The 27,388-nt window shown below is 40.7% G+C and overlaps 2 protein-coding genes across 2 annotated transcripts; one reads left to right on the top strand and one right to left on the bottom strand.

Annotated features, from left to right (window-relative positions):
• Window positions 1–4,518: 4,518 nt before the first annotated feature.
• On the bottom strand, window positions 4,519–9,549 carry ROMO1 (reactive oxygen species modulator 1). The gene is made up of 3 exons (XM_056845339.1): window positions 9,459–9,549; window positions 5,952–6,082; window positions 4,519–4,734 (listed from the first exon to the last, which is right to left on the bottom strand). The coding sequence occupies exons 2-3, from the start codon at window positions 6,080–6,082 to the stop codon at window positions 4,626–4,628; spliced, it is 240 nt and encodes a 79-aa protein (XP_056701317.1). The 5' UTR covers window positions 9,459–9,549; the 3' UTR covers window positions 4,519–4,625.
• A 65-nt stretch (window positions 9,550–9,614) lies between these two features.
• NFS1 (NFS1 cysteine desulfurase) lies at window positions 9,615–25,981 on the top strand. The gene is made up of 13 exons (XM_056844860.1): window positions 9,615–9,708; window positions 11,825–11,892; window positions 12,289–12,405; window positions 12,562–12,645; window positions 14,959–15,111; window positions 16,023–16,116; window positions 19,053–19,187; window positions 20,813–20,970; window positions 22,621–22,726; window positions 23,839–23,920; window positions 24,577–24,660; window positions 24,775–24,864; window positions 25,787–25,981. The coding sequence occupies exons 1-13, from the start codon at window positions 9,615–9,617 to the stop codon at window positions 25,848–25,850; spliced, it is 1,329 nt and encodes a 442-aa protein (XP_056700838.1). The 3' UTR covers window positions 25,851–25,981.
• The last annotated feature ends 1,407 nt before the right edge of the window (window positions 25,982–27,388 follow it).

Genomic DNA, 27,388 nt, shown 5'->3' with positions numbered 1-27,388 from the left:
GTATTCTTTTTAATATCTCAGATTTACCACAAACAGAAAAATATAAAACAAGAGTACATTAGACTAGACTGAGGCTGACTTTTTCTTAAAGAACTTGAACCAAGTGCTCCTTCCCTTACTTTCTGGTTCCTTGCACAATCATAGGAAGACACAGTAGTTCTTCAAGTAGAAGGTAGGACAACATTGAAATGAGCCCAATTCCTTTGAAGCATATCCTTTGTTCAAGAGCAATTGTTGCTGTTTTGTTCTCACATAGGAGTCTTTTTGTGCAGCATCCCTACCCCCACAACGTCTTAGGGCTGTGCCCTCCTACAGTGTTCATCTAAAACCAACAGAATGCCTTTCATTTTAATGTTGTAGTCTTCCAAGATGTAGAGATAATCCTGCACAAAGATGGGCTGGATTCTGCCTTAGCGAGCCCTTCCTCAGTTCCTCTTGCTGTTAGTTGTGCTGTTCAGACTTCCTTTAAGACGATTTTCAGATCATATAATCCCGTCTACTTATAAAGGACACCTTGTGAAAGCTCAACAGTGCAATAATGATGTGTATTTTGGATCCCATAGTGTTTCTTACCCCCTTTGCATATGGAATAGATCTTGCTGGCTTTCTTATTTGGAAACCAGCAAGAAAAAAAGCAAAATAAGTTCATCTAGCAGCAGTTTAGGAGAGCCAATCTATATGAAATGGTGCCTGATAGGGCTGTCAAAAAAAAAAAAATCGCTACAGTTCGGATTCGGCCGAATTTGGCCCTTGTGGGTTCGGTACGTGCCGAAGTCCGAACTCCCCCACTTCGGATCCGTTCAATTCGGCGGGAATTCAAAGTTCGGAAACAAATTCGGCCGAATAAAGCCATTAAAAACACAACCGCGCCTTTCCGCGGCTCTGGGGGGGGGCATTTTTGGGCTTAGAGGTCCCAAACTTTTGGCAGAGCTTCAAAGGACGTTTATTGAAAGACTCCCCAAGTTTTGTAAAGATTGGGTCAGGGGGGGCTGAGATATGGGCCCTGAAAGGGGTCCCCCCCACCCTTAATGTTGTGCATCTCTCAGCAGAGCTTGCCGCCCACGCACAAAGCTCCCAGCCCGACAACAGCGGAGAAATTAGCAAAACAACTGCAAACACAACCTTGTTAAACAACACCTTTGCAACACACAACTGAAACCTCCCCCCTCAAACCAGGGAGCGAGAGACTTGAGGGGGAACGCACACCCCAGGCAGAACCGACGAAAGCCCCCTTTGGCTTCCCCCCCACCCACAGAAACTGCTCCCTCCCCACAACACACAGACTCTGCTTTCCCCCCCCCACACACACACATACACAGGAGAAAAATAGATTAAAGCCCCCAAAGGGGTCTTACTGTGGCTGTCTTCTGTTCCATCAGGACGGGCTGTAATCCAAGATGATTCCAATTAGGCACGGAACGTTTTGCTCTGGAGAGATACACACAGGATCGGATCGGCTGCTCCATTCATCCCAATAGGGGAAAGGGGAAAGCCCATATCTCGGGACCCCCTGACCCAATGTTCACAAAACTTGGGGGGTTCCTTAAGAAGCTTAATCTAAAGTTCCAGTGAAAGTTTTGTGTCTGCACCCCCAAAAATGCGCTCCCTGCAGCCATGGAAAGAGAAAAGGGGGGAGGCGATATTTCTGCCCCCACTGAACCCATCTTTACAAAACTTGGGTAGTATCTTAAGAATAATTCACTGAAGCTATGCTAAAAGTTTGGGGGCTATATCCCCAAAAAAGCGCCCCCTGCAGCCACATAAATGGAAAAGGGGGGAGGGAAAAGGGGGAGAGCCCATATCTCGAGACCCCCTGACCCAATGTTTACAAAACTTGGGGGGTATCTTAAGAACACTGGTCTGAAACTCCGCTCAAAGTTTGGGATTTGTACCCCCAAAAATGCGCCCCCTGCAGCCATGGAAAGAAAAAGGGGGAGCCCATATCTCGGGACCCCCTGACCCAATGTTTACAAAACTTGGGGGGTACCTTAAGAAGCTTCATCTGAAGTTCCTGTGAAAGTTTTGTGTGCACCCCAAAAAATGCGCCCCCTGCAGCCACAGAAAGGAGCGAATGTGCACAAGCACCCCCCACACACACACCAGGATTTCGCTCTCTCTCTCTCTCTCCCTGGCCAGGCCGCACATCAGCTGATTCCTCCAGTACTCAATCCTGACTGATTAGCCAGAAGAAGACCCAGCTTGCCCACCGATTGGCCGGGGGAGGAGTATGCTGCTTACTGACGGTTATGCTGCTTACTGATGGCCGAATTGGCCGAATTTATTCGCGAACTCCCGAACTCGCTGAATTCGGCCCCCCCGGTTGCCCGCCAGTTTTGAGTTTGGATCCGTCCGAACAGAAAAGCAACGAATCGGGAAATTCGGTTGATTTTCAGTTCGGACCGAACCGAATTGACAGCCCTAGTGCCTGATACTCATGTGACAAACAGCTGCACATAAAATAACTTATTCAGCTAAATGCCGAAGACCCAAATAGATCAGCCTTGTCCTATTCATCCCATCCCTGGAGCAAGGCAGAATCATTTTCATTGTCCTGAAGACTTAACTTAGTATCCCAGATATTGTACACTGACCACTTCCAGAGGGCAGCTGTGTTGGTCTGCAGTAGAATAGCTAGATGCCCATCCAGTAGCATTTTATAGACCAACAAGAGTATGTGCTGTTGAGAGTCAAAACTCCCTATTTGACAAAGAAAACCTTGATTTCCAGAAGCTCATACTCTTAAAACTCTGGTTGGTCTCTCAGGTGCTACTGGACATGAATTTAGCTGTTACACAGACCACTATATCACAGTGGTTCTCAGATCATGCTTCAAAATAACACTACCATGAAATTCACTGTGTAACTTTGGGTCAGTTACCATCTCAGCCTAACCTAGTTCTGTGAGGACACAATGACCAAGATGGACCTCAATTACCTGAAGGACCAGCAAGGTGACAGTGGATGGTGCTCATCTCAGGAGGTAGTGCTGCCTTGCTTTCCTAAGAGCATCCAAAAGAAAGGGAATGGCTATGCAGAGCTTTATTTAATTGCAGAGTACAAGATCTTGCAGATCAGATGCATTTTATTTCTTTTTAAGGGTAGGGAAGTATAAATGTTCTTGATCAGTGAGTCCCAACATTAGCCTATGATTCAGCCCTTTCCACCAGTGGGCCTTTCAGCTTTTGTAGCACAAGGCACTAATGCCTCACTGGAACAGATCTTAAGGGTGACCACCTCTGCTATCTTAGGCATTAAAAGGTAGATACATTTTCTTTAGCAAGTCCTCCCTAAATAAATCTAGCACTGAGATTGCTAGCCTCAAATATCAACAGTGCTATTTAATCCTGCCACTAGAGGATATACTTTGATGGAGAAAGGAATATTATGACTTTTTTTCTCATTAGTGGAGGGGGGGAGGGCAATGCTGCCCTGTTAGGCCTGCCTTGCTGCTACAGAGAAAGTGTGGATTGCTCTTAAGGTCTCAGATGTAATTGGTTCTAACCCTGGTAACAACCCAGACCTAAAAGGGAGGGCTCTTCCCGCTCTAGAGGACAATTGGAATGGTCTTTGCCAGAATAACCTGTCGGTATGCCCTCAATCCACCAATTATAAAAAAACATTTACAGTAAGCTTACCATTCCAATGTTACCTTACAAGGTTCTAAGGAATGAAATTGTGTACATAAAACTCTGAATTCGCTAAAGTTCTAATGCTGCAATAGGATGCCAAAACTTGCAGTATAAAGGCTTCAGCAAGTAATAAGAACAGTGGATGCCACAGATACTGGATTTTCCATACAAAATATTGTTTCATGCCAGGTACAAGCATAAAAGGCAGAATGTCAGTAGTAGTATTATTACATCCTGAGGATTAATTGTTCTACATATACTAATGGATGTATACACAGATTTTCCACATGCAGAGATTTATTTTAGCAGAACGGTTTTGTCTGGTGAGCAAATCATCAGTACCTATGTAAGATCCTGCAGGATTCAGAAAAACATAAGAGACCTGCTGGATCTGACCAGCTGTCTACCTAGTCCAGCATACACACATCAGCCAACTAACAGCATAAGATGCCAAGACCTCCTGATACTGCCTCCTGGCACTGGTATTCAGAAGCTAGCTGCCTATGTATATGGAGGTTCCCTTAACTCACAATGCCTACCAGCTATTAATGGACCTATCCTTTGTGAATCTGTCTACCCACTTTTGAAGCCATTTGGTCTCATAACCATCATTACTTCCGCTGGCAGTGCACTCCACAATTCAATTATTTGTTGAATGAGTGAAAAATGTCTGGTCTAAGTATACTTGTTCTGAATAGACTTATCTAATTAGAGTGAAAATTACTAAGACATGTACCTCCTCCTTTAGGCTACAGTAACTATCCTTATTTCAGCATTTGAGAAGGTTTATGGAACAGCTGCATGAACTTCTGTTACTTTTGGCCTCTTCCAGTTTTGTAGTGAAGACAAAAACACAAGCTGCTGATACTGAAATAAAGCCAGAGACCTATACATTTTGACTGATTACTCAGTCCTGGTGCAAATACTTTTATTATATTACATTGCGAGAACTCCATCAGCAGGGGCTTTGGATCTTCAGAGTAAAAAAAAACCACATCAACAGCGGATGCCCATGCCAATGGCCATAAATGTCCCAAAAGTGCCACCACTCTGCATCATTGTTTTGCCAACGCCACCCATCAGTTCTCGCCCTCTCATGCCAATCCTAAAAGAGAAGAAACACAGTATGCCATAAGAAGGGGTCACAGTGTTATTTTCTGGTCTTAATTTATCACACAATCAAAACACCTGACTTAGAAGAGGTGCTGGCCAATTAATGTCAATGTGTAATGACCACAATTTTAAAAAGTTAACAAAGCCCATCCCCTGAATCCTCTCCCATGTGACTAGTTCCATGAGTCAAGAAGGGCCTTGTACTTTTCCTTCTCAAACAGCAACACTGCATACCACGTGGCAATTTACTTTTGAGGCTACAGGGGGCTTTCAGAATAGATTGTGTGATATGGGAATTTGCTACTCAAGGAAAGATTCTTTAAAATCTATTTGGGCATTTTCAAGCAGTTCTTTAAATCTAAATTATTTTCTAAATTAATTAATATCTTTATTGATGCTTATGGTAACAATTTCATTACATATTGAAGTTGAATCTTAACTGCTATAGTATTTGCATGAAATACCTGGTAGTAAAACTGAAACGTACTTTGGATAACTGAAAAACCTTGCTTTTAGAAGAGTGAAATTTGGACTTTACTCACTTTCCCCCCCAGATTTAGATGAGAAATGGCTGGATTTTCCTGTTAATTTATTATGCTCTATATGCTTACATGGTCTCCTTGAAGAACACAGATTAGTTCAGGGGATGAATGCGAAAAAGCTAGACAGTACGAAAGTATGAAAATTGTCTGATGTTCCACACTGTTTTAATCATCTCTGATTAAATACACTGGTGATTTATTATTGTTTTTATTTTATTAAACTTATATCCCGCCCTCCCCATCAAAGAAGCCAGGCTCAGGGCGGCTCACACAGGTTCTCTAAGATTATCAGTGCAATAACTCTAACAAACAGACAGTGCAAGCTAAATTCTAATTCAAATACTTCTCATACTGAGATGACATCACTTAGGATTCAGAGCATTTGTACATACTAGCAAGAGAACTTCCATGTATGCCAGCAGGGAATGAGATCTCTCCTTCCCACTGCAGCCACCTCTGCCACTGTTTCGCAGGATGTGCCAACCCTCCAAGTGGCTTTTGGATGGGGACAGGGAACTTCAATGTGAAGATGAAGCAAAGATCTGTCAGCGGTGCTTATGGTGTCCCCTCCCAAACTCCACCTCATTAAATGGAATTAGGGGTTATAGTGAAGATTCTTCTTAAGATGTACATTATGTTAAACTACAGCAGTCTGACTCCAACATACCTGAGGCAAGAAAATGTGCCAAATAGTGCACCTGCTGCCATACCAACAGCAAAGCCCATCATGAAGCCCATTTTCACTCTGTCGAAGCAACTGGGTTGAGATTGCCCATATGGGCCGACTGTCACAGGCATCTAGAAAAAATATATAACTGAGCACAAATGTGACAACTATTGATTCTATACATGCAAAAGTTTCTATTTTCAATCAATATGGAGTGCTCCACAGACAATAACTGCTAGAAAAAGGCCTTTTGAGCCTTTTAAGATTATTTTTTTCCACAAGTGACCATTTAATAATGCCACCCTAACCAGAATTATACCCTTTTTAGTACACTGAATTCAATGAACTTATAAGGGTGTGATTCTTTTTAGGATGTCACCATTATTATTTTTACATGAATAAGAACATTACCTAAAAGCAACTCTCTGCTACAACAGGCCTTGTTACTTAAGCCTCCTACTTTCAGGTCTGTATATGCACATCAGTATCAGTTCCTCTAAATATATGCAGGTGAGGTCATAGTGGATAAAATACAACTACCTAACACCTACAGAAGCTTTTTAAAGAGGCTTGGCCTAATTCTGTCTTCTCTGTTCACAGTTTTATTTATGAAGTGTCAACCATGTACAGTTTCTTTTACAGAATAGCATAAGTATGTGTGATAAATATCTGTTCCAACAAGTTTACAATCTAGATTTTTATAGTTCGGGAAAGATAAGGAGTAGACACAAACTGGGGACTATAGGAATTGCAGAGGGAGGGGAAGAGGAACAAATTACTGCAATCCCCAAACCTTCTCTTCCAGGATACTACTAGCTCTCAGGGGTTTCAGTGGACCATTTAATTTCCCCTCTTCTCACAATTTCCCTTCCTTCTATTTAGCAAATTTTCAATTGCTTACAACACTCTATGCATCTTGAACCATGCTCAATCTCCATCAGGTTACTTATTCACTTTCCCCCCTTCAGTTAATTTCCAAAGTAATCTTTTCTGCATAGTTGGGAGTCCATACCTGTGGTTGGCATGGCATGACTGGCATGAGCCATCCACTTTACTGTGAAATATAATAAGTAATGAAATGATGTTGTCAGACTTCAGTATATAGGATACAATTACTGAAGAGAATAACTCCTGTGGGCTTGTTAGTTTTAGTCCACAAACTCCTGATGACACACCGGAATTTTTCCACACTACTTTTGATAGCCTCTTAATGATATTAATTAAAGGCTGTCACTAGTGGTCTTGTCGATCAGCAAAAAATGTAATAAATTCTAGAGATACCTTCTTGGGTTTCAAGGGAGCTAGCGTTATTATTTTATTGTTTCTCCTGATCTCAGCTCATTGGTGAGCTTTCTAAGAGTTTCATCCTTTTTAGACAGTAATCATCTCCCTTTGGTTTAAGATTGTCTTTGAGAAACTCCCGGCTCTCAGTGTTAACCTGGATACTATCCAGGACTTGGGCCTTCATGCATTTGCTTTGGTGAGAAATCACATAAAATTAAATGATCACTGAAGCTCTGCCACGTTGCACCTGTTCATCCCAATTCTTTTGTACTCCCACTCTGAAATCTCTTTCTTCCTATACCTATCTGTTGACTTCAAAAGCCTTTTAAGAGAGTTCATTCTGGCCAGGTGAAACACCCACTCCTCAGCAGTCATGAGGGGGTAGGTTCATATGTTTACCTTATTCAGAACAAATCTACCCCTTATTCAGAATGAATTGGTTTGTTAGGAAAGATCCACACAATTGCACATATCTTTCTAGAGTGTATGGTAGCCTCAGGATAGGGATGCCAGCCTCCAGGTGGGAGCTGGGGATCCTCTGGATTACAGCTCATCTCCAGACTACAGAGATCAATTCAGCTGAATAAAATGGATGCTTTGGAGGGTGGACTCTGACATTGTGCCCCACTGAGGTCTCTGTCCTTTCCAAAACTCCAGGAGTTTCCCAACCTGGGTCTGGCAACCCTACCCCCTCATCCTCTGCCAGACGCACCTGGCAAACTTACCTCAGGAGATGTTACATTTTACCTTGTTTGCAAGTTTATTCTGATCTATAACCTTATAATCTAGTTACATATCTATTCGTTGACTGGAATCCAAAAAGAACTCTAACAGCTGCAATTTTTTTTTACTCCTTTTGTTTACTGGGTAATTGACTAATAACAGAAACTATTTACTGCTCAAGATGAATGTACCATAGAGCTTTTACTGGATGAAAGTAACCCAGACTTGGAACCTGTGGACACTTTCCCCACTGCCAAGAAGACAACAGCAAAGACTCTGGTTTAATAACACTATATCTAGATTCTTTCACAGATCTACATTTAGGACCTTTTCTCATACAAGAAAACGGCATGGTTCCTTCCTTTCCTTTCAACTCTTAGAAGCTCCTTGATCAATTGATCTTGAGCAGCATATATCTAGTGTTGGAGGGATATAAGGATTGAAACAAATCTTGCCACTGACAATGTACCCTTGGGGTCCCTATCGCTTAGTAAAAAAGGCATTATGTCAGTCACAGAAGCATTGGATTTGTATATTAAAAGGGGGGAAATATAGTGCGATCGAAGTTCCTCGTAAAAGCGGCATTCCAAAAGGGCATTGGCTAATGAGTCAATAGAGCCAGAAGAGCAAGGGCAGGTCCTGTCTGAGTATGGTACACTCAGAATTCTGCCCTGCATTACCATAGAAGGGTTAGCAGTCAATCTAGCCAAGCAAAAAGCTCTACAGAGACGAGGAGTTGTCAGATAATATGTATAGGCAGGCAGACCACGCGGAGGGGGTATTCCGAAGAACTGGGATGAACAGACGCGACGAGCACAGAAAATAGTGCTGTTATAATCGAGCTCTTTAATGCGCTTTTTAATTTTGGCAAAAGCTTCAGTTTTCCCAAGATCTAATAACATGTCCTGCGAGAAGCCCAACAACGACAGTTTCTCATCTAAGGTTTTTTTGCCATGAGGATTTAAAAGGGTCATGCTTCAGAGAAGCTAGGAACCCCTCAGTGCTAAAGCACAGTTTAAGGTGTAGTTTAAAGGCGGCCAACCACGCCCTAGCTTGCCATGGGTCCGTAAACGAATGCTGATGAGAAAAGTTAGGCTGGCTGTAGGATAAGGTCGATGGCTTCAAAAATCGCGGATCCCGTCTCCCTCAGGGGCCGGACCCATATTTCCTCAGCGACTTTGAATATCTTACATTCAGGGGCGTGGGGGAGTGAGCGCGGGCGTTTATACTGTGCTTCCCCGCGAGGTTTCTGAGCTTCTCTCAATCGCCATGAGGCAACAAAAGGGGGGGGGGGAGAGAGAGAGATAAAAGCACAGAGTCGCATCTACCTCCCCCCATCACCGTGGAAACCAGCCCCCACCCCAAGAGTCGAGCACAGACACCCTGTTTTTGAGTTTTAAAAAAAGCCAAGCTTCAGCCAATCCGCTCACTGAAATACCGGGAAACAGACCCTGCGCTGCCTCTCCCCAGCTCTTTCCTTTACCCCCCCCCCCCGCTCACCTTTCGCTTCGAGCTCTCCTGCGCCCCAAGTTTCCCTCGGTCCGGCCTACTCTTCCGCCGCGTTCTGATGACGTTTCAGGAAACGAACCTCTTGTCGCCAGGGTGAAGGGTCGAGCGTTGTTTGTGAGGGAAAAGGAAGCTTGGGAGGGAGTGACGATGTGGGTTCTGCGGCCGGCGGCGTTGCGGGCTCCGAGGGGGCTGACCGTCTTCCAAGGGAGGCGGCTGTCGGGAACTGCTGCTCAGCCACATGGTAATGGCTCCAGTGACCATCCGTGTCCTTGGATCCTGTCAGAAGGGCAGGCGTGGCTGGACTCTCAAGTAGACCATGCCTTTTAGTCGCGCGGGTTGGCAGGTCCCTTTTCAGTTCGAGCATAGGCAATATTTTTATTTTTTCAGGATTAAAAGGCACCTAGGCAATATTTTTATTTTTTTATTTTTCAGGATTAAAAGGCACCGGAGTGTTGTGCTCAGTATAAGATCAATCTAACAAGCATGGCACGTTACAAAGTAACAGCAGACAGGCCGGTCCTTGTCCCAAGGTTTATCTTCTTGTGCCAGCAAGGACCCTTGTGACACGTTAAAGGATAATAGATTTATTGTCGCATCACCTTGCATGCCACACTAAGCGCTTTTATCTTTAAAGTGCCACAAAACGGTCTGTTGTGTTTGCTGAAGCTGAATTACGCAGTTACCTCCGGTGGAGCCTTTCTGTTACAGGTTTCTGGTCTGAAGCGGTTTTGCTGCATGCCAGGAATGCCGCAGCAAAAAAACAAGGGATCCGAGTGTACAAACCCAAGCAAAAACACAATACCCTGTGGGGGGGGGAAAACTCACATAAAAATATTTACATCATCAGAAACTGGCACAAGAAAAACAAAATGTGGCCAAATAGTGAAAATCTATACAAAAATATAATGCAATGTTTACAGTAGTAGGAAAAAATGTATAAGATAACAAAATATTTATAGTGGTAATGTATAGGAATCCAGATATGCTCCTGTTTCTTGAATCTTCCATCAGCTGGAGCCTAATTACTGATACATCGAAGAAATATCTTAAACCGTGAAAAGGAAGCTCTGCCAGTCTTATTGCTTCTGAAGATTTAATAACAGGCAGGAGCACAAAATTAACTAGAGCTAACACTGATTGTGCTGGCTGGAAATGCTCTTGGATATGTTTTTCCCTGCTACTGTAAACATTGTTATATTTTGTAGACATTTTCACTATTTGGCCTCATTTTATTTTTCTAGTACCAATCTTTGTAAACATTGTTTACGTGAGGGTTTTTTTTCATGGTGTGTTGTGTTTTTCCAGAAATGTTGGGCAGTGACAAAAACAAGAAGGAAAAGCTCAAGGAGGTAGAACCAAATTGTTTTGTTGATCCATAAAAATGGATGGATTAAGAGTTATTGGTTCAGCCTTGTAAGAAGGCTTATAATTATTATAGGATAAGAAGCGGAAATGTAGCAAAACAAGATATGCCACATCCTAGAGTTGCCACTGTCCATCCACCCAGCTTTCTCCCACAGGCTGTAGCTGTGTTCCACAGCAGTGGGCAAAGGAACATTTGGGATACCAGTGCGGGAGTTACAGCTGCTGTGTGACATCTGGGGCTTGTTAAAATTATAGGCACAAGCTTTGTGTTAGAAGCCTCGATAGGAAATGAATATTCTTAATTTGAAACTATTTTCAGATCCTGTCTGATGAACTATGAAGAAAAATGAAGATATTCTCCTTGAAAGCTTTTCTGCTTATTAATTTGTGGTGCAAGTAGCATTCATTCTGTGATGTCAATTGTCAATGAATGTCAATGAAGATATTCTCCTTGAAAGCTTTTCTGCTTATTAATTTGTGGTGCAAGTAGCATTCATTCTGTGATGTCAATTGTTCAATTTTTTGTCAAATTTAGTAGTCCCACTTTTTGTTTGAAATAAAATTGTCATACCTGAATTATTAGTCTAGAGTTACATTTTTTATTTATGTTATTTACTGTCCACCTTTTCTCACTGACTCAAGGTGGATTACATGGTGTATGTCAAAACGACCAAAAGGATAGGACATATGATGTAGAAATCAGTTACAGCAATTGAAAATGAGAAAACTCAGAAAAATGAAAACAGGATAGCCTCAATTTCTAATATTTTGTGAACTCAATGAAACAGTGCTTGGATTCTACCATGTATTAGAGGTAGTAGTTTTCCCCCAAGGGTACTTCTGATTAATACCTTGTCATCTTTATGTCATCTTTAGGTCTGTGGCTTATAGGATACGGTTTGCTTAATTTATTTTACAGATGGCAGAGCCTGGCAAGTAAAGACTAGTGTTTTCTGTGAATTTGTATCTGTAACTCATATATCTTTTTCCAGGTAAAGGAAATGTTGATGAATCTGCACTCCGGCCACTGTACTTGGATGTCCAAGCAACTACCCCTCTGGTGTGTGAATTAAGCATGCTTTTGAAGAAGGGAAGCTTCTAAAAACAAAACAATCCTAAAAATACTTTCCTAGGAATAAACCCCATTTGAATAGAATGAGACTTATTTCTGAGTAACCCTGTTTAGGATTGCTGTCAACATCTCCTGATAGATTTGATTGGAGGAAAAACCCAAGTTTAACTGATGACAAGGGAAACTAGTGACTATTTAAACCCTGATGTTGTTCATATTTACTCAGTTTGACTTATTTTCAAGTATAGATGTATGTGATTTCCACTCCAGTTGCAAGATTGTGCTGTGTTGTTTTTTAATCTGAGTTTATTTATGGAGAAACGAATTTATATGTGTTAAGAGATTAGAGTTTCTAATAAAGTAAAGCTGGGTTTTGTGTTTTAGGACCCCAGAGTTCTGGACAGCATGCTGCCATATCTTGTGCATTATTATGGCAATCCACACTCCAGAACTCATGCATATGGTTGGGAGAGTGAATCAGCCATGGAAAAAGCCAGACAAGTAAGACTTCCAGATGGTTCTTTTCCTTTAATTATGAATCTGTCTCTGCTGAGCAACTAAGCAGTTTTGTTTTGGGAAGCATTGCAGAAATTATCTGGTGAATTTCTTTTTTTGCTTCATGTGTTGTAACATATTCTTCTTCTCCCTGTTTAATAGCAAGTTGCATCAATAATTGGAGCAGATCCTAGAGAAATAATTTTTACCAGTGGAGCAACAGAATCAAACAATATAGCAATCAAGGTAAAAGAGTATCTTGTAACGCCTAATGATGATGACATAAAATACTATTGTATTCAGAGATTAATATTTTCTGCTCCTACTTTTGGCTGTAGAATACTGTAGAACACTGTTGATGTTTCGGTGTGTCTGGTTGGAATGTGTATAAATAGACGTTCTGCTAAGATTTCAAAATAGACACACAGTTTGATATATTGGGATGTATTTTCAATTATTTAGGAACAAACCATATGGACAATAGTTTTTTCGTAATTTTACGTATGTTTTTACATATTTTGTATTTTATATTTTTTTTGTATTTTTTCTCTGTTTTCTCTGTATCTGTTATTATGTGTTAAAAATAGACACAAATGCAATCTGCTTTAAATCAATGGAATATTTATAACCACAAACATTTTTATAAAAAAACACTCCAAATTTGAATATTTTTTATTTTTATTATTTTAATTTCTATCCCACCCTCCCCAGCCAAAGCCTGACTCAGGGTGAGTAACAATAATAAAATTATAAATGTAAACATAATAGATATACATTAAAAATAACATCAAATATCATTAAAATAAGATCAAGCAGTCTCACCTACAGTCAAGAACATGGTAGCTGCTGAGTTCATGGCAGTCAGACACAGCCCCTCCATAATGCATGATCAGTTAGAGCTAAAGGAGGGGGGGTAGGGAGGCTAGCAGATGACACCCGTGGCTGCCCTCAATTATAGGCCTGGTGGAAAAGCAAGATAGAACTGCAGTGCACTCTTGAGATTTAAATATCTTGATTTCAAGGTTTTATTGTCTTTTAACATTGTCAGTGCATTTTAATGATAACTTTGTGAGGGTTTATCATTTATTTATATTGAGATTAAGAGCCCATTCCTGAAGGGGGGCAAAGCTCCTTAGGAACTGGCATGACCATGTGCTGGCGTGGGTGCCACCTTGGCACCTACGCCGGCATGGGGGCGAACATGCCAGCCCCCGCCGCCAGCACAAGCATGCCGGCAGGGATTTCCTGGAAGGGAAAGCCTGCGCCGGCATGAAGACGTTCCTGGGGTGGAGTTGCCTTTGGGCAGCTTCCTAACCCTGTTCGCCCCGGGAACGCCCCCTTGAGCTGCGGCGTGGCTGTGCCACCTTTTTGGGTGGTTCAGCCTCGCTTTGTGCAATGGGGCATTCCCCCCCCTTTTTTATTTTTTTCCTCGGGAAGCCTTGGAGGAGGTGGAGCTGCTACGCCGCTCTCGGCCACCACAGATCCACCCCCCCCTTCAGGAACAGGCTGCCCGTTTATGTCAAACTGTGTTAAGGTCTAAACAGGTTTAGCTGTTATTGCAGTTCTTAAACTGTTGCCTGCCTTAGAGCAATCTAATTTGTTGTAAAATTGCATTTTAGATTTGGCTGTGTGTTTATGTAAATCGGTTATTCAAAGCAGGAGTTGCATTATCAGTGGATCTTTATTTTTCTCCTCATTCAATTAAACCTGTTTCTTTACCCTTTCAAGCCATTTAGAGCTGTCATTCTGAGTGGTGGCAAAATGAGCTTTCCTTTTTCAGTCCCACTTTTAGTTCATTGTACTTGTGTGACTGAAAAATGGTGGCAGCCCATTCAGAAAATCATTAAACTGACTTGATTTGAATCCCATCAGAGACTATGTCCCTCATTCCCCAACACTGAACTGGTCATGTCACCTTTCAGAGTCTTTTTAGTCACTATCAGCCCTCTCTTTTCCCTTATGTCTCAAATGCTTCCCACAGACAATTTGGACAGCACAGGTCCCTATTTCCTTTTTTATGATTTACAGATTGCAGGAGTTTCCCTTGGTTGCTATTTGCCAGTACAGTAGTTGCAGTTTGGAAGGCTGGTTTGAGACATTTTCTGTGTCCACAAAAGCTAGAAATTTCACATTTAAGATATTGTCGAAGGCTTTCACGGTCAGAGTTCATTGGTTCTTGTAGGTTATCCGGGCTGTGTAACCGTGGTCTTGGAATTTTCTTTCCTGACGTTTCGCCAGCAACTGTGGCAGGCATCTTCAGAGTAGTAACACTGAAGGACAGTGTCTCTGACACTGTCCTTCAGTGTTACTACTCTGAAGATGCCTGCCACAGTTGCTGGCGAAATGTCAGGAAAGAAAATTCCAAGACCACGGTTACACAGCCCGGATAACCTACAAGAACCAATTCACATTTAAGGTTTTAAGATTATTTGAATGGCACTTTTGGTTGCCCAGGGCAGCCAGATAGCTAAGGATTTGTACGCCTGACTTTATATTTGTAAAATAGATTGCTTTTCCAGTGTGTTTGATATAACCTTTTCTCCGTTTCTCTTTTTAAAGGGTGTTGCAAGATTCTATAAATCCAGAAAGAAACACATAATTACCTCACAAACTGAGCACAAATGTGTGCTAGATTCTTGTCGTGCCTTAGAAGCTGAGGGCTTTAATGTTACATACTTGCCTGTAAAGAAAAATGGGATTATCGATTTAAAGGTAAATCGCTTGGTGATGAATATGTGTCTGTGGGAAGAGCAGGATGCAGCTTTACTTTCTTTTTTTAGTTCTTCAGCTGTGGAATGGTTGAGAAGTACAAGGTCATTTACTTATAATATGCTTACTTACGATAGGTAAAAATGCTAGAATGTTTGTGACATGTGGAAGTGACAATGGCTGACTGGTTTTAAGTGTTCATCTTTTATACTGGACAGAATTTAATCTCTTCAGCCACTGCAGGTCATAGTTAAACTATCTTAATTCCTGATGGAATATTTTAGACTTAATCCACAGTTGTGTAGTTCAGTTAAATACATAAATTCTAACTACTTCTAACTACTTGATCCATGTAGTTCTGAAGTTCTCTTAAGTTTTCTCTTCTTGAATATTAATATCCCAAAACATTTTGAAGGAGGATTTGGACCATGTTTTTTTTTTATTGCACATCATCATTGCATCTAATTCTCAACATGGCCCCAAATGCAGATCATTATATTCACAGATTGGGGCCATACACACAGAAGATAGGTCTTTTTACAAACCTGGAGGGACACCCAGATTTGCAGAAAAATCCCAAACCTTGTGTGTGTGTGTGTGTGTGTGCGGGGGGTCAGTTTACAACAAACAAGATAACTGCAATTTATTTGGAAGGCAGGAGGAAAATTATGATTTGGAAAGGGCCAGCATTTTTGGATGTGTAACGTAATTAGCTGTGCCAGCTTGGTTTTATAAAAAAAATGCATTTTACAATGTGTACAATTTTTAAAAAAACCTTAGTTCAGCATTCATTGTTTATATATGAATTGTAAGAATTTGGTTTTAAAACTCAATATAGTTTACCAAAAAAAGGCTTTCCCTGGGAGTTCTGATGCAACAGGATTTGCTTCTCTTTCTTGTATGGTTTCTACTAGGACCTAGAAAATGCAATACAACCAGACACAAGCTTGGTTTCAGTAATGACTGTGAATAACGAAATAGGAGTGAAGCAACCAGTTAGTGATATTGGTAAGTAGACCATATTAGCCTCTTCATCAAAAAGATCGATCATTCATAGAGCATGATGACGAAGTTACATTATATTGGGACATAAGAGGTCTATAAGATTGTACTGGTTTGAAAGTTAGTCGTTGGCTTATTTGCTATGCCTAGAAAAAGTACTTGATCATTATGAGTAGAGCAGCTCCTCAGCTGTTTACCTGTCTTTTCTGCTTACCTTTGCCCCCTAATAATCGTCACAGGCAGATGGAAGGATGGGGGAAAGATATAATATATATGAATGCTGAGACGGAATGGACTTGCAAGCCCCCATATCTTCAGGTACCTGGGAGGTTGGAAAACCATGTGGCTGTCCCAGGTGTCTGCTTGGTGCCACTGCCCCTTTTCCTTACTCCCAAGAGGTACCCAAAAAACTCTGGATAGTAACTGCCACCACCAGCAATTCAATGAGTATCTCCCCTTGGATGGATTTGCCTATCCAGCACCTTACTCCTGCATTGCCGTTTAGATGTTCTGCCAAGTTGTCATATCTCCCATTTCATTCCTACTAGCTAGCTTGGGGATGATCAATTGCATTTCAGCAATTTTGAGCTATTGCACTCAAGGGATGGCAAGCTTATCTGATGCCCTTTCCCATTACTGCACTTTAGATAGCAAAATCGGATAGGTTGTTATATTTACAGAGATCAGGCTTAGAGTATTCAAAATATAAGGAAGTATAGTAAACAAAAATGAAAAGAGTGTGGTCTATTCAAGCATCAGGGTGAGCAATAATACAAAGAAAAGGTGACAACATGCAATCCTCTAACCTTATATGGTTCTAGGACCATATTATAAAAGAATGGTTCAGAAAAAGGCTTTAATGGAGGGAAAGGGATTGTGGACTATACTACTATGTATAGTACATACTGTCTGTTACTGTATATATTATCCTGCCATGTAATTTCTGTGTCATTTAACATGTATAATTTCAGATTTCTGAAATACTAATACTTATAATTTCAGATTTCTGCAATCCTACTCCTATTACATTGCTTACTGGATGTCCTATCCTGTTGATTGTATTGATTTATACTGTGTAATCCACCTTGACTCTCCACAAGAAAGGCGAACTATAAATAGCATAAATACTTATCCTAAGTGATGTTTAATGAAGACATGCTACTATTTCTTGAAGTTGCAATAGTTAAAAAGTCCAGCATTACCTTATTTCTCAAAATTGGGACTTCTCCCTGTTGTCCCTTGCCACATGGGCTAGATGGAGCCCTAAGTAAAGATATAGACCTTCGCAGCTTGTTCCCATCCAGGGAAAAAAGCAAGATGGAAGAGAGCTTGTTTCCCTTTGTTCTGGGAATTTGTAATCTCCCCTTGAATAGTCTGTCCTTCCCTGGGGTTGTTCTGAACTGCATGCCTCTGGAGGAAGTGAAACTTTCTAGCCATTTGGCTGTCCAGGGCTCTGTCCCTTGAGATGTGACATTTTAGCAAAATGTGAAATGGCAAACCCTTTTTTGTTCATTTGGCTTTCTGTTTGCATAACTAAGAGCTTGCCTATTCTGTACTTGTGGGATGGATACCACATTAGGTGCTTGTCCTCTCTGCTTGCTACAGAGTTGCAGAGGTGCTCCTGTAACATGGATACAGTATAACCCAAGGGTTGGATCATTGGGGTGAATTCTAGGGTGGAGGACATTTCTCCACGAGTGCCTTTACAACTAATTATACCATTTTTACATATGAGGAGTAAAAAATCTCAGTTTACATCCCCTCCTGTTTCCCTCCGACTTGCTCTCTGGACAAAAATTTTGCATCCTACCCCACAAATCTGCTGAAGTCTGAATATATAGAGGTGCTAAGTAGTTCTGCAAATGATTTTTTCTGGGCCATGGAGAGCAGACCATACGCCAGTGATATGCAGTTATAATACTGTCATCTTTTAAAAACTGCATTATGACAAAATAGAGTACAATTTGACCTTAAGCCAGGGGTGTCAATCATACAGCTCACGGGCCGGATCCGGCCCCTTGAGAGCTCTTATCCGGTCAGCCGAGGCAGCCACCCCCTCAATCCCGATCTGGGCTGGTGAGCCCGCTGTAGGCTCGCCAGTTGAGGCACTCTCCCCCTCCCCGTTCCCAGTCTGGGTTGGCAAGGCATGGCCTAGCCCAACCAAGTGACTTTTATGTCATATCTGGCCCTCGTAACAAATTAGTTTGACATCCCTGCCTTAAGCCTATGTATCACCAGGGCCTCAGAGTATACATTGGGGCATAGTGCTCCTCTCCTGTGTACAGTTTTCATGTGGAAGCATTTGAATCTTGAACGAGCCTGTTCTGTAGAATGTTCTGCTACACTGTAATCTCTAGTTGGCCAGCCTACCTAAAACAATGTATTCACTCAACATTTATTTTAGTTGCAACTTTGGCATTTAAATCTCTCTTGCAATCATTGCAATTGTCACTAAATAATACTTTCTACAATAAATCCACTCCCTATCACCCTGATCCAGAAGGCCTTTTCTTATGTGCTTTTTTTAAAAATTGCCCAGCTTGTACTGGCTTGAGCAACTCTAAAACAATACCTGCAGCTGTATCAGCTGCTGCATAATTTCTGTATAATAAAACTGCTGCATAATTGCTACGGACTGAATGATACTCCAGTCATTTAGACTGTAGCAATTATGTAGCACTTCTTATAGTCCTAAATCCCAGAACAACATGGAACCAACTTGCCATTCAACATGCAGTAGACTCTTAATTCTTTCATTTATAAACTTGTCCTCCAACAACTACCAGGTCCTGTGACTTTTCAAATTATTAAGAATTTAACCAACCAATGGAATTTCTTTTGTCTGTTTATCTTTAGGATTGTATTGTCTGTTAAAAATCTTTATAAATTTAACATGATATAAATAATGTCCTTTTGTTACCCTTCCTGTATTTGTATTACAGGTCATATCTGCAGTTCCCGTAAAATTTTCTTTCATACAGATGCGGCTCAGGCAGTTGGAAAAATTCCTCTGAATGTCAGTGATATGAAAATTGACTTAATGAGCATCAGTGGTCATAAAATCTATGGTCCCAAAGGTACTGGACTTATTGGATTACTTTTAGATAACCAGATCAATAAGTATTTTGCTCTGGTAAGTCTTCATTTCTTCTTGAATATTAATATCCCAAAACATTTTTGAAGGAAGATTTAGATCATGATGTTTCTCATGGCTCATCATCATCAATATATCTAATTCCCAACATGGCCAAAGCCATGGATACTTAAATCCAGAGATTGGCGCCATAAGCAGACAAGTCAAATCTTTCTACAAACCTGGAATATGTCCTTGATTTGCAGAAAAATACGATATCTAAAAAAGAGGGGGTTAACCCCCTGCAAAATAATAGAAGCAGCAGCTGTACCTCTAAATAACTAATATTATCAGTGGCCATTGCTAGGCAACTACAACAGTATTGCCAGCCTTCAGGCCCTGGTATCTGTCAGTAAAAGGCAGGGGAGGGGCCAGAGTTCTTTCCAGGGGTGTTTGGGCCACTGATATAAGATATATCAGGGCTAGTCCCAACAGCTACCCCAAGTGACTTGCTACCACATGACTTGCATGATTCACCCAGGCCCAGTTGCTCTCTACTGTGCAACAGAAGCCACTTCATGAAAGCCAGTGTGGTCTATTTATTTATTTAAAACATTTGTTAGCCACCTTTCTTCCAGTAGCCACTGCAACACCTGGATGATTCACACAGATTGCATGGTAGGAAGTTCCCCAGTGATTGCTGTTAGGCCTGGTCTCAATTAATTCCCCTTCCAGAGCAGGAGGGAGGGGAGCAGAGGTGGATGGGAGCTAAAATAGCCATAGAAAGGCCCCCTTGCCCTTTACTGATAGAAACCAAGTTTGAAGGCTGGCAATACAGTTGTGGTTGCCTAGCAACCCTCACAATGACCACTGATCTCTTTTCTAAGGTATGGGCATTGTTTCTATTACTGGGGAGGTGTGTTAACCACCTTTTTTTTGTTCTTGCATCTCAGATTTTTCTGTAAACCTGGAGTTTTAGAATTGTCTAGTCTGTTCATGGCTTCAATCTCTGGATTTTTAAGTATTTACAGATAGAGCTGTGTTGAGAATTAGATATATTCATAACATATGCCTAACCACATACCTTACACTTCACAGTAGCTTTTGCACATCTACTGAACAGGGCACCAAAGTCATAGTCCAGCACAGAGTGAGGCATGTTTAAGCCACTGATTACCCACTTACATCTATGGATATACCCACGTGCATGGCTTTATTTACTGGTGCCATTTTGTTTAGGGCCAGAGTGTCAGGCAGTTATTTTTGATTTTCTTAAGTGAAATAATGTTGAAGAGAATATGTGCACCAGAACCTTCCTCTTCTGGAGCAAGTACTATTTCAATATACCATTTCATTCCAGCAAATAAAGAAAAGTTGTCTGGCACTGTGACCCTAGTTGCCAATTTTAAAGAAGAGACGAGGGGGGAAATCAGTCTTTGGGAGACTATTGCTGGTATTATACTTGTAAATTGGAAGTTTTAAAGTTTAAAATGGCACTTGTGCTTCTTCTTATAACTACGGATCTTGGTTTTAAAAAAATCTGGAAGGAGATTTTTTTATTGAAAATTACTGTGTACAAAGCCTTCCATGTTTGAACTGAGCAAGAACTCTATGTTTCCCCCCCAAAAGGGGTTGGTGCAATTTATATTCGGCGCCGGCCAAGGGTAAGAGTGGAACCCCTACAGAGTGGAGGAGGCCAGGAGCGAGGATTGCGTTCTGGGACTGTGCCAACTCCGCTTGTAGTTGGCTTTGGAGCAGCTTGTGAATTGGCGCAACAAGAGATGGAGGTATAAAGAGCACCTTGATCTATCTGTGTAACTTCTCCAGATTTGATAGTAGTCTTTTATTTTATCATATTCTTTAGTCACCATATGTTAATGCTTTTACAGCGCATTCCTGAAAAGTGACAAAAGGCGTTTAGGAGGCCAGCCAGGGTCTGCACCGGCGTAAGGGCCCCATGGACACATAAGGGCCCCCCGCGCCAGCGTCCGGGCAACTTATGCCGGCGTTTGTGGTCCCAACGCCGGCTGGAAGGCCCAGTTGCTGGCCGCTGCCAGGGCAGCACTGGGCTGGGATGCCAACAGAGCCTTCTGCTTGTGTCCGAATGTTGGCAAAGGCTGCGGCAGCACTGTGGGAGGCGTACCCGGGGCATCCTGGCGCTGGCCTGGGGGTGGGGCTGCCATTAGGCGGCCTCCTAAGCTGTTATGGCCTGGGAACGCTCCTTTTTTCAGGTGAGGGTTGCATGGATTTTTTGCGCCGAGCGGAGGTTTCAGCGGGGCCAAAACCTCCTTAGGAGGCAGCGCCGCTGCGTTGCCTCCTAAGCCCGGTGCGGGCATTCCGCTCAGGAATGCACTGTTAATGAGATCCTATAGCAGCAAGTCTGCAAGACAGCACTCTTGACTGTATGGATTAGAATGTAATATGATATCGTTGGCACTGGACAGTTGGTTTGTTATCCAGGTGGTGTTAGCAGACTGTTCCCTTTCTTAATTTTAAAATAATATACAAAATTTGCTTCAACAGAGAAAACGTGGGTTTTCTTGGCAGAACCATTTTAAGAGAAGTTTGAAGTAACATTTAATTAGTAATGCTATATCATGTGTTTAGGAGTCCTCTCTGGCCTCTAGCCTGCATCATTTATAGACATCTGGGAATTAGAACCCTTTTTCTGTTTCCTGTGGCTCACCGCTACAACTCTGTCCTGCTAATATGCCAGCCATCTCCAAACCACTAGTGTTGGTACTAACTTACTATTGTGTGGAATTTTGCTTCTGTTCGGTGGGGCTCCCTGTTTCTGCTTGAGTATAGGAATCTCTAGTGGATCTGGAGGTAGCCTATTATAGGATTGCTCTTATAAACTTCTTAATCATAGTGTTCTTAATTATAATTATTCATAAAGTATTCAGGATTTTGGTCTATATTACTGTGTTTAGTTTGCTGAAACTAGGATCCTACTATGTAATTTTTGCATTATTTAATGTGTCATGTTAATACTTATGCTTTGCTTCAGTTGTTTTTATATTTCTGATTGGCTCTACAACCCTAATCCTGTTGTATTGTTTATTGAATCTCCTAACCTGTCAATTATATTGCTTCACTCTGTGTAATCCATATTGAGTCCAAGTGAGAAAGGTAGACTATAAATAAAGTAAATAAAAGTGTAACAAAAGATGGTGTTAAAATGTTTTTCTCAGATCAGCTTTACAGTAATTACACTTGTTTTAATTTGAGATTGACTTACTATGAAAGTTTACCTAGTAATTCTTATGGATAAAGTTTTCAGCAAATAATGGTGTTTGCAAATCTTAAATGTGGTATTGCTGCTTGGCCTTCTTGGGAAAGTAACTGGATACATGTGGTATTTTGAATAATAAATCAGTCAAGGTTCATCTGTTTACTAGTAAATCATCTTAATTATTTTCTTATTCCTTTCCCAGTATGACCATAAGCGAATTAGCTTGTTAGCTGACAGACTAGTTACAAAAATAATGGCAGAAATTCCTGATGTGGTAATGAATGGAGATCCAGTGGATCGTTATCCAGGTATTGCTGGTAGAATGTTGAGTTTCTCTTTTGTCCAGTAATGTTGTCTTAATTTGAGCTCTATAGTATTCGTCCTTTTTAAACATAATCTTTCATAGCCTCAAACTTCCTAAATTGGCCTAAAAATAAATTAGTACAACAGAGTTGTCTTAGAATTGAAGGCCCTCTCTGCAATCTGTTGGGTAATGCATAATCTTGTGTGTGTTGGGTGCTAACTCAAAAACTCAACAATAAATTGCATGTAGGAAAATTCACTGTGATATCAGAATATCTTTGGGATAGGAAAGCTAAAACTGGGAGTTAAAATAGAATTGTAATAACTACAGGGTCACCATAAGTCAGCTGTGACTTGATGGCAAAAATCAAGGGGGAAAATGTCAGAGCTGAATCTTAGATGGGTTTTCAACAATAGCATTGAAAGTCTGTGTTTAAACTAGAATTCCAATATGAAGCCAGAATGAATAATTCCAAAGCAGTGTTTGTAATGACTGGGCACTGGCTTTTGATTATAATTTAGTAATGTCCTCATCTTCAAGATGCTGCAGAATATTAAGCCTAATGAGTAGCAGATGATGCACAGCCCATTATTTTTGTTCTGAATCAGGGCTGTAGGCAAACCACTGTGTAAAGGTACTGGGGAAGAGAAAGGTTCAAAGAGTAGCACACTCTACTTTGCCAAAGCTTTTTCATATTAATGGCTAGAACATTTTAGGTATATTATTAAAATAATAATAGCTGTGCTGACAGTTTTCCCCTCTGTCACAGCTGACTTATGGTGACCCCATGGGGTTTTCAAGGCAAGAGACTTTCAGTGGTAGTTGGCCATTGCTTGTCTTTGCATCGCAACCCTGAACTTCCTTGGTGGTCTTCCATGCAAATAGTAACCAGGGCTGACCGTGCTTAGCTTCTGGAATCTGATTATATTGGGCTATCAAGGTCAGGGTTTTAGAAGAAATGAAAAGTAAAGTTTCTGTAAGTGCTGCAGAAAAAAACATTCTGGTTATTGAAAAGTGACTTAAGACAATTTTACCAAGTGCTAGTTTTCCTACAAAGATTTTGTTATACCGCTGTCCAATTGTATCTTTGACTAAGATGACTCATTAACTCTGCAGGTTGCATCAATTTATCCTTTGCTTACGTGGAAGGAGAAAGCCTATTGATGGCTCTTAAAGAGGTGGCTCTCTCGTCTGGAAGGTAACTTTTTTCATTTTGTGTGGGGCAGGGGGAGGGATGGACAGAAAAACCTTATATAGGCCCCTCTGAGTTTCTTGAAGAAAGAACAGAATAAATGCAGATTATGCAAAATTAAAAGATCACTGGCTCTGAGTCTATGATACATCTAATCAAGAGTTGTCTCTTTGGATTCTAACCTGAACTTACTTACTTCAGTTTCAAATAAGTTTTTCATTAACATTTCCAACTTTCTTAATTCCTCTATCGGTATGTAACAAACCATAATATAAACATCAGGCTTTTTATCTCCCATCTTTTGTCTTGCTTGCTTTTCTCTAGTCACATGATATTTGTACCCATCTTTGTATTGTATTACTCTTTTTCCCTCTTGCACCTCTCTTTTCCTAACATTGGTTCTGTCTGCTGCTTTACTGACTACATAAGCTCAGAACTACATACCAACAAAATAGGAGAGATTTTGCAAGATAACAAGTTTTTGCAAAATTAATGGAAGGCTTTCAAAGGAAGCAGTAGAAAAGCAAGGAATTAAATGAGGATAGAGGTGTGGAAGAAATATATTGATAGCTTACTAATGTAGTGCAATCAGCTTTTTTGTCCATGGCTGATATAAGAACGAATAGTGTCTAATTCTTTCTCCTCCCCCCCTTTCTCATTAGCGCTTGCACATCTGCATCTTTGGAACCATCGTATGTATTGCGTGCAATTGGAACTGACGAAGACTTGGCTCATTCATCCATAAGGCAAGATGCATAATTCTTGTGGACATTTATACTTGGTTCTTTCAGCGATACTGGGAGTAGATTATGCTTTTGTATACTCTGTTGGGTTTGATGAACATCTTCACTTTGTTTCAGGTTTGGTATTGGTCGTTTTACTACTGAAGAAGAACTAGATTATACAGTAAAGAAATGCATACACCAGGTCAAGAGATTAAGAGAGATGAGGTAAAACATTTTTTTTTTTTAGTATTTGACATTTAAGAATTTTTTCAGGGAAATAACTGCCAGAAGTCACTGAAGTCCAGTGGTTAGCGTAATGAAGATGGGGGCGGGGGGAGCCCTGGTCAATAGTAGCAAATAACCAAATAATATTTATTACTCAGTCCTTAGAAAGTGCCATATATGTGCAATGCCCATTAGATTTAGACTGGTATATTAATCATAATAAGACTTTTTTTTAAAAAGAAAAGGTTCATCTTAAATAAGGTGTTTAGAAGGGAAGACTTGTTAAATAAATCCAGTTCTTTTCATGGTTAGTTTATCTTTAAGGTGCCACTTGGCTCCTGTTTGATTTTAGTGGAACAGACTAACAAAATTTATTCGCATAAATAAGCATAGCCAGAGCTGAGGTGACTCATGAAAGCTTATTCCAGAATAATTTTATTTTTGTCTTTAAAATGCCACTGGACTTCTCTTTGATTTAGTTGGGAGACCAGAATTTGTAACAATAAATCACCTAGTTGGGGCACTAGGTTAGGGGCCAATGCGTACTGCACAGATTGGAAAAGAGCCAGCTTGATGTAGTGGTAAAGGTGTTGAACTAGGATCTGGGAGACCCAGGTTCGAATCCCAACTCTGCTATGTAAGCTTGCTGGGGGACCTCGGGCTAGTAAAACACTATCAGCCTAGCCTATCTCACAGCGTTGTTGTATGGATAACATGGAGGAGAATGGGACACTATAAGCCTCTTTGGGTCCCCATTGCAGAGAAAGGCACGGTATAAATGCAGTAAGTAAATAAAAGCACCCTTGTAGAATAATTTTGTAGAAAGCATTTTCTTTTTGCTGTATATTTCCTGAAAATGTTTTGTTAAATATTATTTGTATTTTTGAGGTTTTGACAATAGATTTCATTTCTTATTTTACAGCCCACTGTGGGAAATGGTACAGGATGGAATTGACTTGAAGAGCATTAAATGGACACAACATTAAGCAAGCAGACCACTTGTAATCTTGGACTGCATCAATGTATATTAAACAGATATTTTATGTACATTCCTGAGTAAAATCAAGTGGCACTTTCCCATGGTTTAAAATATACAATCTAAACACAGAGTTTGGAAACTAAAGCTAAGTTTTGTGAGGTATACATTATACTTGGACGCAAGCAAATATACATGTATATAGTACTTTTATTTTGATAGTGATGCTGATAAAGCTTAATATGAAGAGTATTCAGCGGCTGGTTTATAAAAAGGTTTGCTTCTACTCTGCATTTTCAGTTTTTCTTTCCCTATGTCATCTGTCCTATTATGATAGAAACTTGTATTTTAATATGTTGTATGTGCAGAAATAATCCTTCCATCGCAGTCAGTCTTCAGAGAAATCCCACATCTTATTTTTGGCAGCGATGTTTGCTATGTAATAATGAATACTAGTCAGTTTAGGCTAACTAGTTCTGGAAAGCGAGTATGAATCCATCCAGATCTTCCTTCTGAAATACAGCTTGTTTTAACAATTTGTTCTCTTCCTGGTCCCCCCCCCCCCATTTTATTTTTGTTTTGTTAGTATTTCTTCCTGGTTCTCAGAATTCAGAAGGTGTGGCATAATGTGCTGATACTATTAATTTCCCCCCCCCATTCCTGTACTTTCAAGTGAAGATGGAAAAGTTCAGTGTAATACATTTCCTATAGGACAGCATTTGTTTTTAGTGGAAGAGGCATTTATGTTGAAAATGCAAGCATTTCTGTTTGGAAGCAAATTAACTAGTAGCCATGGCCTTTCAGAGGATCTGTCAGTGCTAGATTAAGAAACTGATGAGGCTATCACTCACCCTTGTTACTTCTAGTATATGTTCATTTGTTGGGAATTTTTGGTTGGTATTTCTTCTGTTACAGGAGAAAGTATTTCTTTAAGGATATTGAGAAAAGGAATAGCCTGCCAGTGTTTGCTTCTTCAAAGCATTCAGGAAAGAAGCTTAGCTAAGTTCTGCAAGCTATCCTTTGTTTTACCAAGCTTTGTGTACATGCCATTTCTCAGCAGTGGTGTGCTGGTATCTGTTGGCGTAAGACCCAGATCACCATCATGCCAATGTAACTCTCTGTTTGCCTTGAGGGCAAGTCCGATGCATCACAAAAAAGGTCTGGTGAGGTAGAACTGTACTTTATGTAGGAGGAAGGAGTTCTGTATCAAGTAAGCTAACTGAAGTTCTCCGTACACTCTTGGATTGCAGTAGTATGGGTATTGATACTACTGTGATAGTAACTTATATTACCTTTAACATTGTAAAGCTGGTTTTCAAAGAATTGCAACATCTACTACCAAGATAGTATGTGTTTTCTGGAGTAGCCAGATAATGTCTTTGAAACACTTTTGGAGGGCTATTTTCATTTTATATATACTTCTGAAACAATTGTCAGTGTTTGAGAAGATCCCTGGGGTTCAATTGTGGCTTCCTGCTCTATTTGCAACCCCACAGGGAAATTACAAATACACATTGTTTGCAGTGCTTTCCTTCTGCTTTGTAGAAA

Source organism: Euleptes europaea, chromosome 2, assembly GCF_029931775.1.
Source record: "Euleptes europaea isolate rEulEur1 chromosome 2, rEulEur1.hap1, whole genome shotgun sequence".
Lineage (NCBI taxonomy): Eukaryota > Metazoa > Chordata > Lepidosauria > Squamata > Sphaerodactylidae > Euleptes > Euleptes europaea.
Note: the sequence above shows the minus strand (reverse complement) of the source record. Positions and strands in the feature narration are given on the sequence as shown.